This window comes from Protopterus annectens, chromosome 1.part2 (assembly GCF_019279795.1).
Source record: "Protopterus annectens isolate FY-2018-M chromosome 1.part2, PAN1.0, whole genome shotgun sequence".
Lineage (NCBI taxonomy): Eukaryota > Metazoa > Chordata > Ceratodontiformes > Protopteridae > Protopterus > Protopterus annectens.
The window spans coordinates 592,441,098-592,462,100 of record NC_056727.1 but is presented as its reverse complement, the minus strand read 5'-3'; the positions used below and the strand labels follow the sequence as shown (position 1 = coordinate 592,462,100).

Genomic DNA, 21,003 nt, shown 5'->3' with positions numbered 1-21,003 from the left:
CCTAGGACTTTCAGAACTGTTTTCACCGTTACTTTTGTCTTTGGTAGGAGGTCGGTAATCTGTTGTCTGACCACAAAATCTCTTTCCGCAGGTAACTCTGCCATCATAAAGATGGTGTCTAGTTCTGTTCCTATAAAGGTAATATGCTGACATGGCAACAAGCAGATTTTTCTGAATTTATTGTTATCCCTAACTGAGAACAGATTTGTAAAGTGGCATCTCTTGACTGTTGTAGTGGATGCTTAGAGGTAACAGTCAACAGCCAGTCATCTAGATACAAAAACACTTGGAATCCAAGCCATCTCAAGTGAGCAATGACTACTGCCATGCATTTGGTGAACACTCTGGGGGCTGTAGTGAGACCAAAGGGCAGAGCTCAGAATTGGTAATGACTGGCTCCCAGCCAGAAGCGTACGTGACTCCTTGATGGTCTGTTCATTTTTATGTGGTAGTACACATCTTGGAGGTCTACTGAGCACATCCAGTCGTCTTTCCCTAAAAAGGGAAGAACTGACTGCAGTGTTACCATTCGGAACTTTGACATCTTTATGGATTCGTTTAGTTTGCAGAGATCCAATATGGGTCTCCAGTCCCCTGTTCTTTTCGGCACTAAAGAATCTTGAGTAAGTTCCGAATCCTATTTGGTTTGCAGGGACTTCTTGGATGATTCTTTTGTCTAGCAACTTTTGAACCTCTATTGTTTCTTGTTCCCTTTGACTGGGTGGAATGTCTTGGATCTTTCTGAGTTGTGGGATGGGAAGGCAAAAGGGAATGGAATAACCTCGGGATATTATACCTGGTACTCGCTTGTCTTTTGTGATATCTCGCCAGGCTTTTGGGTACAAAGATAATCTCCGCCTCCCCCACAACTACCTCCAAAGTAGGACAAGCATGCCTCCTTTCAGGAGCACTGGAAGGGTCCGCCGCAAAAGGAATCATGGTCACCCTGGTTTTGCGGACCCTCTCTGCCTTGTGAACATCTACCATTATAACCTCCCCCTCTGCCCCTGGGGGAGGATTCACCTCGTCCGTCCTGAAAAACTCCCTGGGATTTTTCAACCACATTTTCCCCCCTTCTGACTCTTAGGATAGGACTGGGAAGGTACAGAAAAACATACTCCCACGGCAGAAAGAGTTTTTCCTTCTTGCTCGCATCTGGTGAGTGTCTGACCTTTGGTTCAAAGAGTGAGGAACCATCGAAAGGGGCATTGACAAAGATAGAATTAAAGGGTTCCTCAAAGTTCCACAAGAGCATCCAGGAGTGTCTCCTTAGGGGAAACTCCTGAACCCACTGCCCTGCTCACACAATCTGCTGCATAGGAAATCAGCCTCATGGAGGAGTTAACTATGGAATTTAAGATGGATAGCTGAGGGGTCACTTTGACACCCTTCCAACTAGTGAACCTTGGAGAGCATCTCCTAACTCCTTCAGGAGATCTCTTTGTAGCCTAAAGTGTGTAAGGTAGTTCAGCAATCTAAGGGTAAAGGTCACTGATGAGAAAATACACTTCCCATATCTGTCCATAGTTCAAGATTCCTTGTTCGGTGGATGGACAGATGAGGATATTTTAGAGAGTTCCTTCTTGGTGGCTGCTCCCACCACCATAGCATCTACAGGGATGCCTTTAGTAAGAAAGTCCTTCTGTAATGGAGCTGTTATAAATTTATTTGGCCTCCGAGGGACTGGTTCCATTGTGCCTGGTGACTCCCACACCTTTAGACTAACGAATTCCATTAGTTTATCAAAAGGTGGGGACACCCAGGAGGCTGAAGGTTGAAATCCGAAGGCCTTCAGGTACACCGACTCCATCAGAAGGGTTGATGGACTTCCAGCCACCTCTCTGTTTCAGGATTTGTAAGATATCTGCAAAGGAGATATCTTCAGAGGGCGACCGAGGGACCCTTCTGACTCCTCTAGGTCGGTGTCTGAGGTCAACGACTCATCTGGCGAATCCAGATGTTTCCTCTTACAGGTTTTCTCCTGACGAGCCTCCTCAGAAGGGTATTCTGGGGAGTTCTTGAGAGTGTGATTCTCCCAATGGGGCTACTTGAGGCCATGAATCTCCGCTGTACTGAGGATGGAGTGGTGCCAAGACAGACACCGATGCTTTAGGGGGAAGACTACCAGTACCCCTTGTGTAGAGCTGTAGGAGGGGACAGCACACTCATCAGCTCGAAAGCAGGTCCCCCAGCTCAGAGGATGCCCCTAGTTCCAAAGAAGTAGAAGAAATCCTTGGCTCCAATGAGACTGGCTTCCAGCCTGATGTAGGAGCTGAGCTCACCCGTGCCGATGCCCCAAGAGGTAAGCTCGGAACTGAAGAAACTCTGATCTGAGCGTTCACCCCGGAACCGACCAGACAGCTTAGACTCCTAGACACCGGACAGCACTGAGGGTGTCGGAGCAGACAACGGTTCCAAAATATCCTGGAGAGGTCTCGGGACTGAAGATTCTACAGCAATCGGTATCTGGCACTCCAGCTCTGAAGATCCAGTTTAGCCCAGAGGAGGAGGAATTGGTGTGGATGAAAGTTTTACTTTGCTCCGGAACCCGTTGGGTCAGAGCCGAAAATAATTTAGCCAGTGCTGGCGACTTTAGTAGTCTGTGCACTACCCTAACCACATCATCATCCGTTAAGCTTCTAGAGGACCTGGAAGAAAGGGTAGGTGAGCAAGATCTCTCCAATATGGGAGCTCTTAAGGTAGGGGAGACTGGTAGTAATTCAGTGGACTGGCTCCTAAAGTTAGTCCCTCTTGGCTCTGTAGGCTGTGGAGCCAAAGAACTCGACTTGTCCAATTCCAAAATCTCTCTCAGTTCCGAATGCTGTGGAGCTGAACAGATCAATTTTTCTGTTCTGAAGAAGTTTTACATATTTCTGCTGGTGGTTCTGAATGACCCGATGAAGAAGAAGAAGAAGGTCTTTTGGAAGGTTTATCAACTTTTGAGGAAGACGACTTAAGCCTGAAGGAGGTACTCTGACTTTCTAGAGCTTCAGAGAATGGAGTTTTCAGTAGCCCTCTGACAATTAATTTATTCTTTCTCAGCTGCAAAACTCGTGAACTGAAAGAATGACAGAAGGTACATGACGCTTGAAGGTGAATGGCCCCCCAAGCAGTAAACACAAACGTTATGATCAGTTAAAAACATTTTCTGCAAACATTTTTGACACTTTTTAAAGGCAGACGGCTTTGGTTCCTTCTCTCTACTCTACTTAGACATGAGAAGGGAAAAAACTGCAAAAACACTATAAATAGAATACCAACTACAAAAACACACACAACAATTCAAGCCTAAACTGTACTCTATATAAACTAACAGCACATCTATTTGAGATTAAAAAAGGTACAGTTCTGCCCTTTAAGTTAAATGGGCGCTAGGCCCCCTAACTTAAATGGACCTAGCACTGCTACTAAAAGGAGAAAAAGTAACTAAGAAGATAAGCTATGCCCTCTAATTCAAACAGGCAATTGGTCCTCTAACGTAAACGTGCCAAGACTCCGTAATAAAGAAATATACACACACTAAAAAGGGAACCACTAAAAAAAACTAACAACGGGATAGGGAAAAAAAACAGGCCTGTGACTAAGACGACAGCCAACTCAAGCAGTAATTACAGTAATGAATAGAATAACACACACAACACCCAAAGAACATCTATATCAAACAGTTCTATGCAACTAAAGAGCAAAAACAGCTAAGAAAAAAGTGAGATATCTAAAATTTCCAAAAACTTAGCCACAGCCAAGATGAAGAACCCCCAATCTTGTTAAGCGGCAAATGAGATCTGGGGAATCACACACTGTATGATGGGATAAGTATTCATCCACAAGCCAAGTGAAAGACTTTGAGCTATAGTATGCGGCTGAGTCGAGCCGGGGATCGGCTCTGAACCCAACCAGTAAGAATGAAGGCGAGACAGGACAACATAACATCAAAACGTTTTGTAAGATGGGAAATACGCTCAAATGGATATGACAAGAAACAACTGTACAAAAGTGCAACCTGCCAAACAGGGTATGCATGTACCACAAAAGTTGGAACAAGACATTTAACAAAAAAGGTGTTATAAATAAAATATGGGAATAAACTTTCAAATACAATGATGCTTTCTGTAATGTCTATAAATGTCAACAGTCTCACAGAAAAAAAAAGAAAGAGCAGTGAACTATAATTATAAATGTAGAGTGCTAATAGAGGTGTTACAGGAGACACACTTGGAAAGAAATGAATATTCGAATTTGATAAAGAAAGGTTTTCAGGATGGTTATTTAGCAGAATACCTAGGGCAAAATAAAAGAGGAGCAACTTATATTAATTGCAAAAGGAGCTCCAGTAGTGACAGAAGAGGATAAAAAGGTAATAATGGCAGATTTGTAGTGCTAATGGGCTTTTACACTGGCATGTATTTATATTCCATCTAAAACTACCATAATGGAGAGTAAGAAAATTCTGGGAGAAATAATCAGTTTTCAGCAAGGAATATTACTTAAAGGTGGGGACTGGAATGTGATTTGCAACAGATGTATCGGGGGGGGGGGGGGGGGCAAAAGAGAAAGTATAACAAAGGAGGAGAGATTTTTGAAGAGATTTCTGAAAATATTTGACATGGAAGATGTGAATTAAGTAAAAGGAGTTCAGAGTGAATGTACATATTATTCCCCAAGATACAAAAACTGGACTAGGTTAGAATTTGCATTTCAAAGGAAAATGTACACTTAACTGACGGTCTTGATATGCACCCAATAACTATTTCAAATCATGCGCCAATAATAACGAAAATAAAAACACATGGTAATGAAATAAAAATGAGACATTGGTGCTTTCCCACCTATCTGTTGAAGAGAGAGGAATTTAAGGAATGGGTATTGGAGATTATTCAGGAGATATTCGAAGGATAGAAATTTCTTCTGAAAATATAGATAGGGAGTGGGATAAAATTAAGACGGAATTTAAAAATAGGGTGGGAATAAAAGAAAGGGAGCTATGGTTAAGAAATAACAAGATTTATTTAGAGGGATGGAATGTTAAAGTATTGTAGAATAGAGAGAAACTCACAGAACAAGAAGAAGATCAACTGCAGAATGCTATGTACAAAATAAGGGATTACCTCGATAATATGCACTAGTTTAGAAAGACTGCTGTCAAGCAACTGTTTTTTGATAACACTAGAGCGCAAACACTTTTAGCACACTGACTCAGGCAACAGAAAGTAGAAAGGGCTGTTGTCAAACTTGGGGAGCCTCTAACAAGGAATGTAACAGGAGATCCTGTAGAGGTATTAGAAATATTTTGGAAAATCTATGAAAGTCTGTATAAAACAGAAAAATATGGAAATCAAGAAAAGATACAAATGGAAATATTTATGTTTATTATATATATATATATTATATTATATATAATATGTTAAGGTTAGAGGTAGATTGCTAATGGTTAGGATACAAGGAGATGATATAAACAATGTGATGTATAACCAATCTACAGGAAAGTTCCCAGGAATAGATGGTATTTCTGTGTAAGTCTGGAAGCTAGGAGGGAAAAAACTGATAAAGATCTGGAAGGTTTTGTTTAACAGTATTTTAAGAGGAGGAAGTACCAACATCCTGGAAGAAAGCAGTGGTATCTGTAATACCTAAAGAGGGCAAAGATCCATCAGATCCAGCTTCATACAGGCCCATTTCAATACTAAACCAGGATTATAAAGTGTTCACATCTATAACGACTAAAAGAATGGGAAAAGCAATGCCAACATTGATAAAATATGGATCAATGTGGTTTTGTGGAAGGGAGGCAAACATCTGACAACATTAACAGAAATCTGATGATCCAGAGGGAAGCAAATGTAAGAAAATACCATTGTTGTTGGCGGGTCTCAAAGCAAAGAAAGCATTTGACAGAGTAAGCTGGAACTTTCTGAACAGGGCAATGGAAGCATTTGCAATTCCTGAAAAAACTATAAGGTTGATTAGGAGGATACATGAGGGATCGAAGGCGAAAATTACAGTGGGTGGGGTCCTCTCTGATCATTTCTGCTTGAGCAAAGGAACCAGGCAGGGGTGTCCTCTTTTCCCTTTATTTGCATTATATTTGGAACCATAGGCAAAGAAAATAAGGGACTCAGAAATTCACGGATAGAACTAGTATGGTAGTCAAGAAAAGCTGGCTCTATTTGCGGATGATATTATCTTATACCTGACAAAACCAGAAAGAGACATTTTCAGTGGAACATTTTTGGATGGTTTCAAATCTTTTCGGGATACAAAATTAATGAAGCTAAAACAAAGGCAATAGTGGTAAATTATGTACCCACACATGAATTGGTTCAGCAATATCCATATTTATGGGGACAAGATAAAATGATGCATTTAGGAATAAGGATTAAAAAAGATTCTGGTGTGGCAGGTAAGAATATGTAGGAAGAGACTAAACAAAAGTTAATACAAAAAGTGAGAAAATGGAAGTTTTGTTATGGATATGGATAGTAAAAGACAAGCAATTAAAATGTTTTTAGTTCCTTTAGTCTTATACATAGGTCAGGATATTTTTATCAACCAGAGGAGAAGTTGTGGACAGCAATTAATAAAGAGCTGAAGGACTTTACCTGGGAGGGGAAGATGGCAAGAGTCAAGTGGGATAAGCGGATTCTTCCAGTAGAACAGGGCAGATTGGGATCACCCAAATAGAAGGGGCATTTCCAAGCTACACAGTTAAGGCTTCTATACACAGCACAAGCAGAAAACTATAATTCAAAGTAGAAAGGGATGATGATGAAACAGGGGTAAGCTCAATAAACAAGGAGAGACTGTGATTTTGGATGCAGGCTTTTAAGAACAGTAACAATAATCATACAGAATATTATATCCATAAAGTAGCAGAAAGTATCCTTAGAACTAAGCCAACATGGGAATGGAGAAAGGAGATTCTGCCAATAGGGATGACTAAAATTAGGGATACAGACAATAGGGGGCTGAAATTTATTGGAGAAAACAAAGAACCAAGGGTATTGGGAGCAAATAACTAGAGAGGGAAAGATGACAGAATGGGAAGATGCCAATAATTTATTTGGACTGCAGGTTACAGATTGCCTTCCCTACTAATGATTGATATCAGCGTATAGGCAAATAGAAATAAATAGGGAGGGTCCTACATGAAAGACCAACAATGGAACAGCTTTTAGTAGAATATAGAATGCAAGTCATTAAAAAAGGAATAATTAGTAGAGCATATAAACTATTGCATGATAACTATAAAAATCAATCAGAGGAGGTTAGAAAGTATTAGGACGAGAGACATGACAAGCAATTCACAAAGAAAGAATGGGAAGATATATGTATGTCTCACAAATATGGAACAAAATCTAGAAAATTTAGGATTTTTGCTTGGAAATATTTATATTTTTATACCCGAAGTAGACTCTAGAGAATTTTTCCTCAGGTTGTCAGCAAATGTTGGAGGTGTGATGGGGAAGAAAAAGGGAACTGAGAACATATTTTCTGGGGGTGTGGTGTGCTGGCGGACTTTAAGGATGCCCTGCAGGATGCACTGTCAGACATAACGGGTGGTCAGATTGGTGTGATAAGGGAGATGATTTTTCTGAGTTATGATACAGAATTAGAACTGCCGAGACATGGTAAGGCTTTGCTGTGTCTAATTATGTTGGCTGCCAAAAAAGCAATTACTTGAAAATGGAAGTTAAAATCTAAACCAATTATACCAGAAGTAGTGAATATAGTTAACAGACATAAAAACTGGAATTGAGATCTTTAGAAAAGGGCAGGAGCAAACTACATAGGAAAAATGGGAATTGTGGGAACAATACATACAGGGGAAGAATGAGGTTTAAAAGAAGGCAGGACTTAAATGAGCTAAGTAATGTTTGACTGAAAATGACTGGCTATATTATACATGGCATATGATGTTGGCAACTGGAGTGTTTCAGTATGTGATATAAATTGCTTGCAACTAGGATTGTGTCCGTGTGTGTTTTTTTTTTCCATTTATATAAATGTAAGATTGCCTATGTCACAAGTGATGGTTTAATAAAGATGCTTCTTGTTTAAAAAAGGGCAGGAATTGAATAATTTATTAAATGTTGCTTAAGTTATATGATGTATAGCAATATATGTGAAGTACAACATTTGCAAACGTGAACTTGTTAAAACAGTTTTACATAAATGTAAATTTGCCGTTGTCACAAGTGATAATTCGATAAAGGTGTTAAAAAGATAAGGAGTTTGAAAGCTTTCAAGTATATATAAAGCTGTCACTTCCTTCAGCTTTCTGATAAACTAAGGTCCTGTTGCTCATAAAGCCTTGCTCATAAAGCCTTGATTACAAATGGTCCAAAACCGGTTTCTTTACAAGTGACCATGGATCACTTAGTCAGGTTCTAAGTGCCTGAATATTATCTGGTCAAGATATAAGGTTAAATAGTTAAGCCATGCAAAATCAGTGCTTGTTTGACATTGCTGTTCAATTGTATGGGGAATTTCTCCTTTCATAACTGCTGTCCAGACAAGAAGTGTATATATATATATATATATATATATATATATATATATATATATATATATATATATATATATATATATATATATATATATATATACACACACACACACACCCACACCCACACAGACATATATGTCCATATTATATCTATATACATATATATTTGGGGAGGGGGTTTGCTTCCCTATTATGGGGGTACAGGTGAGTTTTATAGTATTTTTCCTTTGACCGTGCAGTGACCAAAAGATCCAAACATAACTCCAAACTGACTTTACAGTCATCCAAGTTCAGTATATGGGATATATGTTATAATCATAGACTACCCAAGAATGAAGACTGCCTCAAAGATTCTTTGGTGTAATCAGTCTTTAAGTATTTCTCTATTCACCAGTTTACTTCAATGTCAGATCACTGTTAATGTTGACATACATAAATTACATGACGAAAATCTATGCATAAACCATACAGCACAATGGTAAATTCCGGGTTAAAAGACAGCACTCTGCAATGATCAAATACTTTAATTCTTTCAATTGTATCTCACTTCAAACATACATGTTGACACATGCTACCTGACAGTGTAGACAGGGAGGTAACAGATAACCCAAAGAGACATCTAGTGACAAACCTTACCCTTTATCATCAACTGATGATTACATGACAGGTACTGTCATGGGCACATTTTGCATGTATTAAAAGTTCTTAAAAGTTTTCCAAGTTACTTCATTTCTAAAAAATCAGTGTTGTGTATTAAAGCTGAGACAGTCTTTATTAAAAATACCTCAATTTCATTTTCTTTGTAAGCCAGTGACTCTTCCAAGTCCTTCTGTGCTTTCTGAGCAAGTCGAATTTGTTCAGTGAATTCACTGTGCCTCTCACTCCAACCTTCTGCTTCCCTCAACAGCTGGAGAAAACAAAATACCATATTAATAATTATCTAATGAAAATTACATCCAGTGTATTTCTTGAGGAACTAGAAGTAAAATAAGCAAATTAAATCATTCTCAAGAACATTATTACGCCAAAAGCAAATGTTGACTCATTTACTGCTACCGTAAACCAATCTGCGAACTTCTTTGCCTACAGGATATGATGATACACCAGTAAAACACTGTACAGTCTTCTATTCATTAAACTAATTTGTCTAATCCAATTATTCCTGAATTCTTACTCTATTAAACCCATATTTTTAAGAACAATCTGGACATCAGCTATGAGAATAACTGTTTTTGGGACACTGGAAGACCAGAAGAGCATTATTGCCTGTATTTGAAATATTATGCATGCATGCACATTCTTGTTGGGGAAGCTTTCTGCATAGCCATATCACACTATGTGACAAAAATGCTCCTCCTTCCTTACTAGTATTTTTGCAACCTCTTTTTCTGAAGAATGACACTACCTAGGACACTGCTGATTTAAGTAAATGAAATTTATGTTTATATGAGTTTAGGCAGAACCCACTAGACTTATGGACTTTCCAGGGCAGACCTGAAGTGGTCACTTCTAATGACTAATGAAAAGCTGTTCAAGGTACCAATGTATACACCCCCTTTTTTCATGTAGAAGTAGTTGTAACTATGAGACAAATTAAAAGTCAGTGACAAAAGGGCAGGTAATGCAAGTGTAAACAGGGGCCAACAGTAAAAGTTTTCCTGAATAACAAAAAAAAAAAAGTTTCATCTTTTTTGGGTCATGCAAGGTTTATGAACAAGTTGCAGAGATAAGCTGATTTTCCACACATTTAAAATAGAAAAGAAATGGAGGAATACAAAACTTGTTAAAAAATGAAGTACACAAAACATTAATGACAGTGTAGAGGTATCAGTAGGATAGTGGTTTTCTGAGTGTTGTGTAAAGTAAGAACTTGCCAAATCAGTACACACATTTCTCGAAGACTTCACATTTGTGCAATGTTTTGAAAAATTGCATGGTCCAATTCTATTCATGAGCAACAGTGATTCCCTTGCTTTTCTCTTTTCTTATTACAGTAAACAGAACCACTTTACAGATTCCCTCGATCCAGTAGGTCAGAGGTTACATAACCTCTTGCTGCTATGAGTAAACTTGTTGGGAAAAGTGGCTATCCTACATCGGTGCACTTTCCCTTGGTGAAGCAACTCTTGCATCTACTTCTTTAAGGACCAAGACCTGATGTGCAACTTTGCCTGAAGTGTGTTTGACTCTGCTAAAACCATTTTTAAAGAGGCACATACATCCCCCAACACACACACACACACACACGACTTTTGTATTATTTTACGGCAACCAACCTAAAATTCTAAAAGTCTAAACATATTTTTAAGTATTATGTGACCCTGGGAAATGTTTAAGTACCCTTGCCTTTACTCTCTCATTTTTACGGCATACTGCTTGATATTTTATTACAATTATTATTCCTGAAAGCTAAGGAGTAAAATAGGTCTAACACACACACTTACTGTGGTCTGTTTTTGTTATATTAATCCTGTTGATCTGGCTGCAAGACAGCTTGAACTCTCACAATACACAAGTCAGTAGTCAATACTGCCTTTGCTATTCCAAGCAACGTAATTTTTGATCCGGTCACAGCACTTCCACTGCACTTTGGACCTTCACTGATCACACCCTTTTAGCTATGGACAAAGGCCTCCTTGCTGCAGTCATACTTACAGACTTAACCAGAACTTCTGACCTGGTTGACCACTAAATCCTATTTAACCACCTCACAGACATTGGGATTAGCCCTGATGCTATTCCCTAATTCCAAAATTACCTATCTAACCAACCAACATTTCTTACTAAATTTTAACAAGTACATCAGCCATCACTCCCAAATTTAAAGGAGTCCATCAAAGCTTCATACTGATGTCCTTTTTCTACATTTTTACAAAGAAAGCTTACTCTCGACTTTCCCAAACTTCCAATCTTATTATCCACTGATGACATGGTTATCTTCTGCTCTAACCACACAACCCATGCAATTCAATAGGATCTGCAAAATGATTTCCTCTTCCTCACTAACTTGCTCAATAGCAAAAAGCTATTACATAACGCCTCAAAAGCTAAACTATGCTCTTCAGAACCTCTACCAAAAGGCAAAAGAAATTCAATTCACTTCTTATTCTTGACTACATTAATAATCCCATTGGGCAGCTTAACATCTTAAGATACTTAGGAGTCTGGTTTGATCCCTCATTTAACTTCCACCATCATCTTGAAAACACCTGGAAAAAGATAAACTACTCTCTTGGGCCAATAAATTCTCCTCCTTCCTCTCTCATCCAATAAGAAATGCTACTGGCAAAAGAATTCTTCAAGCACAACTTGAGTACTGCCTACCTCTTGTACGAACCACCTACAAAAGAAACAAAGCCACCACCAAACAATGTCCAAGTTCACCTGCCACTTCATATCTGTTCCCCAATATGTACACCACTGACTTACACTAGCCAGAGCAAAGTGGCTGCTGGTTTTGCAACGATTCAGTCCCTCCCAATTTTTCCAGCTCCTGAAAATAAACTCCTGTCCTTCTCTTTCCTCTTGCTTACTAAGACAGCATCAGTCATATAAAGTACAGTTGTGTACACTTACCATAAATGTAGATGTTCGAGTGTATTCACTGTTGCAGTCATCACACTTGGGGTTATCTGCCTGCAGGTAGCACTCAGTTGACTCGATTGCCAAAGTCTTGGGATTTCTGCGTCAGATACTGTTGTCTCTTCCATGACATCAGGTCATCAGGGGTATAAAACAAGCAGCCGACGCCATTACATCAGTTTTTCTTGCCCCAAATGTCAGAAGCCCCCAAAATAGGAAGCTATTACATGGTGTGGAACCCCTCCAGTAAAAAGTAAATACCCCTGCCATAAAATATGGCCAAAAAAACAAGATAGGTAATAGTACAGAAAGGACCAAGAGGCTGGAGGGAGGGAAACCAGGACTGCAAAAGTGAATACACTCGAACATCTACATTTATGGTAAGTGTACACAACTCTATGTTCTTCGCATTTCATTGTTGCAGTCATCACACTTGGGTTGATTCACAAAGCTGAGGAAGGGTGGTGGCAGTCAAGAAGCGTTAGGGCTGGCTAGCAGGCTTTGAAAGACTGCTGTAGCACATCCAGCTCTGGATTTAGAAAAGACAGGCAAGTGGTAAAGCTTGGTGAAGGTGTGTACTGAACTCCCGGTTGCAGCTTCCAAGATGTCCTGGTAGGGACTTCCCTGAGAAATGCTGTAGAGGTGGAGGTAGCCCTAGTGGAATGAGTTCTGATCCTCTGTGGGGTAAGTTTTCCATGGTGTTTGTAGCAGAAATGGATGCAGTGTGCTATCCATTTGGAAATGGTTTGCTTTGAAATGGCCTTGCCCTCTGCCCCTGTAGCAAAGCTGACTAGCAGCTGGCCAAATTTTCTGAAAGGTTTTGTCCTGTCAAGGTAGAACCTAAGTTGTCTGTGCACATCCAAGGAGTGCAGGATCCTTTCCCCTTTATTCTGAAGATTAGAAAAAAAGGTTGGCAAATGAATGGATTGGTTTAAAGCCACACTGGATATCACCTTTGGCATAAATGATGGATTAATCCTGAGGGAAACTTGTCAGCGTGCAAAATAACGAAGGATTCCACAGCCATTAGTGCATGTAACTCAGACACTCTTCTTGCTGAAGTGATGGCTACAAGTAAGGCTGTTTTCCAAGAGAGGAATTTTAATCTGCTGAAACAGCAGGTTCAAAAGGGGAAGCGTGGGCTTCTCCAGTACAAAGTTAAGGTCCCAGGCTGGGGTGGGAGCTCTCTTGGGGGGCCTTAAATTGTTGGCTCCTCTTAGGAACTGTTTGATGAGAGGGTGACAGAAGAGAGGAGGCTCAGTATTATGAGCTGAGATGGCAGAGGCATGAATCTTAATAGATGAGAAGGATAGCCCTCTGTGGCGCAGTTCTGCTAGGTAATCCAGGATTTGAGGTAAGGTGAGCACGGCTGTGTCCTGTACTTGAGACAGACTCCAGGGAGGGGGTCTGATGTAGGTGCCAAGGAGGCACTGCTGTCAGACTGCAGAGGAGTGGGTACACCAGTGCTGGCATGGCCAGTCTGGGGCAATAAGGATTGCCCTTGGCCTGTCCTGTTTGATCTTGAGTAGTACTTTTGAGAGGAGGGGCAGAGGACGAAAGGCATAAATTGAGACGCTTTTCCATGAAAAGGATAGGGCATCCACCTTCCTCACTCTGCTGTGAGGATTTCTGGTGCAAAATTTGCTCAATTGATGGTTTTGGGAGGAGGCAAAGAGGTCCACCTCTGGTGTCACCCACCTCTGGATCAGAAGTTTGAAGGAGTTGGTTTCCAGTTTCCAATCGTGTGGGTCTAGTAAATTTCTGCTCAAGTCTTCTGCCAGTGAATTTTGTTTGCCTGGCAGGAATTGAGCTTGCAGGTGCACTTGGTTGCTCAAGGCTGTGTTCCACAGGGCCATGGCTAACCTGCAGAATGGGTATGAATGTGTTCCCCCCTGCTTGTTTATGCACCACATGACTGTGGTGTTGTCTGTCTCTATCAGAAGCTGTCCTGGAAGGATAAGGTACTTAAAAGCTGTCAGAGCATTCTGTACAGCTAGCATCTCTTTTTGTTTGATATGCAGGGGGACTTGCCATGAATGCATATGCCTGCCATGTGAGTCCCCCATGCATAGCCTGATGCGTCTGTTGTCAGCGTATGGGCGGCAGGGGTTTGAGTGAAAAGAAGTCCCCTGTTGTGGTTGCATGCCTCTGCCCACCACAGGAACTCTGCCCTTAGACAAGGTATGATAGGAATCACTGTTTCCGGGTCCTGAGAATGTTGGCACCAGAGATTTTTTAAGTACCATTGAAGTTTCCTCATATGCAGTCTTGCATATGGAATTAACAGACTGCATGAGGCCATAAACCCTAGGGCTTTCAGTATTTGCCTTGCAGATAGCTGGGATTTGGTGGCCATTAGTTTGAAGTAGTTTGTCAAATAGACCTGTTTTTCTGAAATGAGGAATGCCATCTGGGAAGTTGTGTTCAAGCTTGCTCCCAGGAATACAATCTTTTGACTGGGCACCAGCTGTGATTTATTTTCGTTGATGGTGTACCCCAGAGAAGTTAGGAGTCTCTTTACAAATGCCAGGTGCTGAAGTAGCAATTCCTGACTGTCGGCCTGAATCAGGCAATCGTCCAAATATGGGTAAATTTGAATACTTCTCTGCTTGCAGAATGCAATGGCTGGAGCCAGGCACTTTGTGAATGCTCTGGGCGCAGCAGATAAGCCAAAGGGAAGTGCAGAGAACTGATAGTGCACAGAGCCTGCCTTGAAACGTAAATATTTCCTGCAAGACTCCCTTATGGGAATGTGTAGATAAGCTTCTTTTAAGTCTAGGGTGACTAACCAGGCACCCTTGGCTAACATAGGAAGGAGCTGCTGCAGTACAAGCATTCTGAATTTTGGGACCACCATAAAGGCGTAGAAAAATCCAGGATAGGGCACCAACAGTCCTCTTTTCTGGGCACCAGGAATAGTCTGGAGTAAAAACCCCGTCTCATTTGTTCTACTGGAACAGGTTGAATAGCTCTGATATTGAGAAGGGAACATACTTGCTTTTGAGCCTCTGCCCACTGGTTTAGAAGGAGCACAGAGTAGAAGAATAATCTGTATCCCTGGGACACAATGTTTAGAACCCATCAGTCCTGAGTAATGGACATCCAGTTTTTTGCATGAAGGGCAAATTTTTCTCCTAGGGGTGCGAGTACTCGGGCATGTCTGGGAAGAATGACTGAAAAGTCAATGTGAACTTTTTCCATAGGGGGGTGGCTTACCACTCCCTGTTTTTGAGGTAGGAGCACTCCATTGTTTAGATCTCTGCATACCCTGAGACTGTAGTCTTGGTGGTCTGTTTCCTCTGGGTTTGGACTGAGAAGGCCTGTTAGGGGCTGGAAAGGACCAATTTTTAGAAGGTCAATGCCTACTGAATCTAGGTGGTTACACCTGCAAGAAATCTTTAACAGTTTGCATAGATTTAGCTTTTTTCTCAATCTTTTTAAGAACTTCTTCTGCTTTTGTGCCAAGCAAACAATCTTGATTTAATGGAGCATCTAGTAATTTTGCTTTGACATGGTCTGGCAAGATTTGTTCCTTCAGCCAAGTGTGCTTTCTCAGTACAGACCAAGTGACAGCAGCCCTGCAAGATGCTTTTAAGGCATCAAACCCACACTGCAAAGTATGTTTATTAATTTGGTTTGCAGAATGCATTAACTCTTATAAATCTTTATTTTCTGCACAATCAGGAAGTAACAGCATTTTTTGTTTAATTAGCTCCATAATATGTTGCTGGTACTTCAATATGTGAAAAAGTACAGTTTTGTACCTACCATAAATGTAGATGTTTGAGTGTACACACTGCTGCAGTCATTACACTCGGGTTATCCTGCCGTCAGGCAGTTCCCCAGTCGGCCTGAGTTCCAAAGTCTTGGTCCGGCGTTGGCTGCTGTCGCCTCTTCCCTGACGTCAGTGTGGCAGGGGTATATAAGATGCATCCGACGCCATTTTTTTCAATTTTTCTTGCCCCAAATGTCAGGTGCCCCCAAATAGGTAAGCAATTCAAATTGCTAATAAAAACATACATAAGAAAAGCAAACAACTTTCAGCTACCAGCAAATACTACCCATAGGTAGTAAAGGGTAGAAGACCTAGGGATGTACCAGCAAGTAAGAGGGGAAGGAGGGAGGGTAACCTGGACTGCAGCAGTGTATACACTTGAACATCTACATTTATGGTAAGTACAAAACTGTACTATGTTCATCATGTTACACTGCTGCAGTCATTACACTTGGGAAGAATCACAAAGCTGAGGAAGGGCGGCTGGTTCTATAAGGCATTAGGGGTGACTATAAGGCCCTGCAGCACTGCAGAGGCGAAGCCAGCTCTGGATTTAGAATATAGAGGCAGATGGTAATGCTTGGTGAAGGTATGCACAGAACTCCATGTTGCTGCTTCCAAAATATCCTTGGTAGGTACTCCTCTGAGGTAGGCAGTTGAAGTGGCTGTTGCTCTGGTGGAGTGAGATCTAATGCTGCTAGGTACAGGTTTTCAATGTGTGTATAGCAGAAACGTATACAATGTCCTATCCATTTTGAAATAGTTTGTTTTGAAATGGCTTTTCCCTGTGCTCCTGCAGCATATGCTACCAATAATTGTTCAGATTTTCTGACAGCTTTGGTTTTGTCCAAGTAGAAGCGTATCTGCCTGTGAATGTCCAAGGAATGCAGTAGTCTCTCCCCTTTACTCTGTGGTTTTGGATAAAAAGGTGGCAAGTGAATAGTTTGGTTTAGAGACGCACTTGATACCACCTTTGGCATAAATGTAGGGTTAGTTCTTAAAGACATCCTGTCCTGGTGGAACATGAGGAAAGGTTCCACTGCCATTAGCGCCTGTAATTCTGAAACTCTTCGTGCTGATGTTATTGCCAGGAGCAGAGCAGTTTTCCAAGAGATATATTTTAACTCTGCTGTGTTAGCTGGCTCAAAAGGAGGTAAAGTTAATTTTTCCAGAACAAAGCTGAGGTCCCAAGTAGGAGTAGGTGCTCTACGGGGCGGTCTTATGTTTTTAGCCCCTCTGAGGTACTGTTTTAACAAAGGAGTAGAGAAAATTGGAGGATCTGTGTTGTAATGAGCAGAGATGGCTGAGGCGTGTATCTTGATGGATGAAAAGGAGAGGCCTTTGTCCAACATCTCAGTCAAATATTGTAGTATCTGAGGAATGTTTGGGACAAGAGGGTCAAGGCCGTGAGTCTGGTTCCATGCACAGAATCTCTTCCATTTATCCGAGTAGGCTTTTCTTGTACTCGGCCTTCTGGCCTCCAGTATGACATCCATAATTGCTTTAGAGAGAGGCATTGCTTGCTTGACTAAGGAATCTTCCATGCAGCTAGGTTTAAGGTCTTTAGCTGGCTGTGGAGTATCTGATTGTTGTGTCGAGACAGCAGATGTGGGATTTGAGGCAAAATCCAGGGTGGTCCTTGTGCTAAGTTTTTTAAGATTGGGTACCAGTGCTGACGTGGCCAGTCTGATGCAATCAGGATCATCTTTGGCTCTTCTTGCCTGGCTTTTATGAGTACCTTTGGAAGGAGAGGTAGTGGTGGGAAAGTGTATACTTGTAAATTTTACCAGGTGAATGAGAGGGCATCCATTTTCCATGCTTGTGGATGGTAACTCCTTGTGCAGAATTTCTGTAGCTGGCAGTTCACTGTGGATGCAAACAGATCTATGTCCGGGCTCGACCATTTCTGTGTTATCATTCTGAATATATGTGGATTCAATTCCCATTCGTAGGGATCCATGATGTTTCTGCTTAAGTAGTCTGCCAGTGTGTTTTTCTCTCCTGTAAGGAATTGTGCTTTCAGATGAACTTGATAGTTTATAGCTGTGTTCCACAAGGTCATGGCTTGTCTGCAGAGGTGGTAGGAGTGAGTGCCCCCTTGCTTGTTTATGTACCACATAACTTTGGTGTTGTCTGTCTTTAGTAGCAGTTGTCCTGGATGCAGCAGGTCCTTGAAAGCTATAAGGGCATTTTGTACTGCTAACTTCTCTTTTTGATTGATGTGAAGATGTCTTTGTTCTGCGGGCCACTTGCCCTGAATACATTTTCCTGCCATGTGTGCTCCCCAGGCATAATCCGATGCATCTGTTGTCAGTGTTTGCCTGGCTGTGGGTTGAGCAAAAGGCTGTCCCTTGTTCAGGTGACAAGCTTGAGCCCACCATCGAAACTCTTGTTGAAGGCAAGGAATTAGTGGTATAACTGTTTCCAAACTTTGACAGTGTTGAGACCATACACTCTTTAGGTACCATTGTAGTTTCCTCATATGCAGCCTGGCATATGGAATTAGTAGTATGCAAGCTGCCATGTCGCCCAAGACCTGCAGAATTGTTCTTGCAGGGAGTTGGGTCTTTGTTGTCATTAATTGTAAGTATTGAGTCAGTTGTCCTTGCTTGTCTGGCGTGAGATAAGCCATCTGGGCCGTTGTGTTCAAGCTGGCACCCAGGAATATTATCTCTTGTGAGGGCACAAGTTTTGATTTCTTTTCGTTTACTGTGTACCCCAGGCAACTTAACTTTTTTTACAAACGCCAGATGGTTTAGTAGGATGTTCTTGCTCTCTGCTTGAATCAGGCAGTCGTCCAGGTACGGGTAAACTTGTATTCCTTTCTGTCTGCAAAATGCAATTATTGGTGCCAGGCACTTTGTGAAGACCCTGGGCGCAGTAGATAAGCCAAAGGGCAGTGCAGAGAATTGATAGTGCATTGAACCAGCTATGACTCTGAGGTATCTTCTGCAGTTTTGTCTGATAGGGACATGCAGGTATGCCTCCTTGAGGTCCAAGGTGACGAGCCAAGCTTGCTTGCCCAGCATGTGAAGAAGCTGCTGTAATGTCAACATTTTGAATTTCGGAACATCCAGGTAAGTGTTTACAGAAGAAAGATACAGAATGGGCCTCCAGGCTTTGTCTTTCGTAAAATCCATGTCCCTGTAATGGTACCTTTTGAATAGCTCTCATGTCCATGAGTGTTGTAATTTGTTTTTGAGCCTCTGCCCATTGATTTGGTGGCAGATTTGGCATTCCTTTTAACCTTGGCAGAGTGTGAAAGTGGAACCTGTAACCTTGAGATACAATATTGAGAACTCATTTTCCTTTGGTGATCATATGCCAATTGTGATAGAAAAGTGCCAGTTTTCCTCCCAAGGGGGCTGCCAAGAGAGAGCTGTTTGGCAGCTGTAGTGGGAAGTCATTGGAGCTGCTTTTTATATGGTTGCGGCCTGTCTTCCCCTTCTTTCTGGGCAGATGCTCCCCATTGTTGAGGCCTGTAAGGACCTTGTGGTTGACCTCTACCTCTTGGACATCTGTATCTGCCTCTCTGAGGTCTGTCTAACTGGAAAGGACCAATTCTTTGTTGGCCGATTTCTGCTAAAATCGAGGAGGCTGAACCTGTAAGAAATCCTTCACTGTTTGCATTGATTTTGCCTTATCCTCCATTTTCTTTAATACCTCTTCTGCCTCAACTCCAAATAACACATCCTGCTGTAAAGGTGCATCCAATAATTTTGCTTTAACATGATCTGGTAACGTATGTTCTTTTAACCAAGCATGTCTTCTAATGACAGAGCTTGTAACTGCTGCTCTACAGGAGGCCTCTAAAGCATCAAAACCACATTGCAAATTATGTTTTCCCACTTGTTCAGCAGCATGCAATAAATCCTGCATTTCTTTAACATTAGGAGGATCTGAATCCGGAAGCATTTTTTGTTTCAACTGAGACATTAAAAATTGCTGGTATTTAAGCATGTGAAAAGTACAGTTTTGTACCTACCATAAATGTAGATGTTCGAAGATCCACATTGCTGCAGTCCTTACACTTGGGTATAGCGCTGTCCTCGGTCGGCCCGAATACCAAAGTATATGGCTGACGCCGGTCATGGCGCATTAAACTGACGCCAGGACGTCAGGGTATAAATGCGCATGACCGACATCATATCCTCAGTCTTTTCTTGCCCCAGATGTCAGAAGACCCTAAACAGGGTAAAATCAAAAAATTACCAAACACTAAACACCCCCACACCCAAACTATGTACAACTTCTAACAATTATCTAATAAAGTAGTAACCTAACCACACAACCACCCCTAAACACAGAGGGGACGGAGGGAGAGTAAATTGGACTGCAGCAATGTGGATCTTCGAACATCTACATTTATGGTAGGTACAAAACTGTACTATGTTCTTCATCTCACATTGCTGCAGTCCTTACACTTGGGTAGATTCCCAAAGCAGAGGTAAGGGAGGATGGCAAATCAAATAGAAGCAGGAGCTGTCAAAATGCCCTGTAGAATAGCAGTGGCAAACCCAGCCCTAGATTTAGAGTAGAGGGGAAGGTGGTAGTGCTTAGAGAAAGTATGTACTGAACTCCAAGTAGCTGCCTCCAAAATGTCCTTAGTTGACACTCCCCTTAGAAAGGCTGTAGAAGTGGCTGTAGCCCTAGTGGAATGAGGTCTGATCCCTGTTGGGATCTGTTTGCCATGCTGAGAATAACAAAAAGAAATGCAAAACCCAATCCATTTAGAAAGAGTTTGCTTTGACACAGGCTTGCCCTGAGTACCTAAAGCAAAAGAAACAAACAACTGTTGCGACTGCCTGAAACCCTTAGTCCTATCTAAGTAGTAGCGTAACTGTCTGTGCACGTCCAAAGTATGCAAGATCTTTTCCCCCCTGTTTTGGGGGTCTGCATAAAAGGTAGGTAAATGAATAGACTGGTTTAAGGACACACTTGAGACCACCTTAGGCATAAAGGAAGGGTTAGTGCGTAAGGATACCCTATCCTTATGGAAGATCAAGAAAGGCTCAACAGCCATAAGGGCCTGCAATTCAGAAACCCTTCTTGCAGAGGTAATGGCCAACAAAAAAGCAGTCTTCCATGACAAATATTTTAACTCAGCCGTAGCTGCAGGCTCAAAAGGTGGCAGAGTGAGCTT

General features: G+C 41.4%; 1 protein-coding gene across 1 annotated transcript in view; it reads right to left on the bottom strand.

Annotated features, from left to right (window-relative positions):
• The window catches only part of MIA3 (MIA SH3 domain ER export factor 3), a 1,691,550-nt gene that overhangs the window by 545,406 nt on the left and 1,125,141 nt on the right, over window positions 1–21,003 (bottom strand). Inside the window, exon 13 of the mRNA XM_044060179.1 lies at window positions 9,288–9,443. Within this exon, the coding sequence (XP_043916114.1) occupies window positions 9,288–9,443 (156 nt within the window). The remainder of the gene's footprint in view (window positions 1–9,287; window positions 9,444–21,003) is intronic.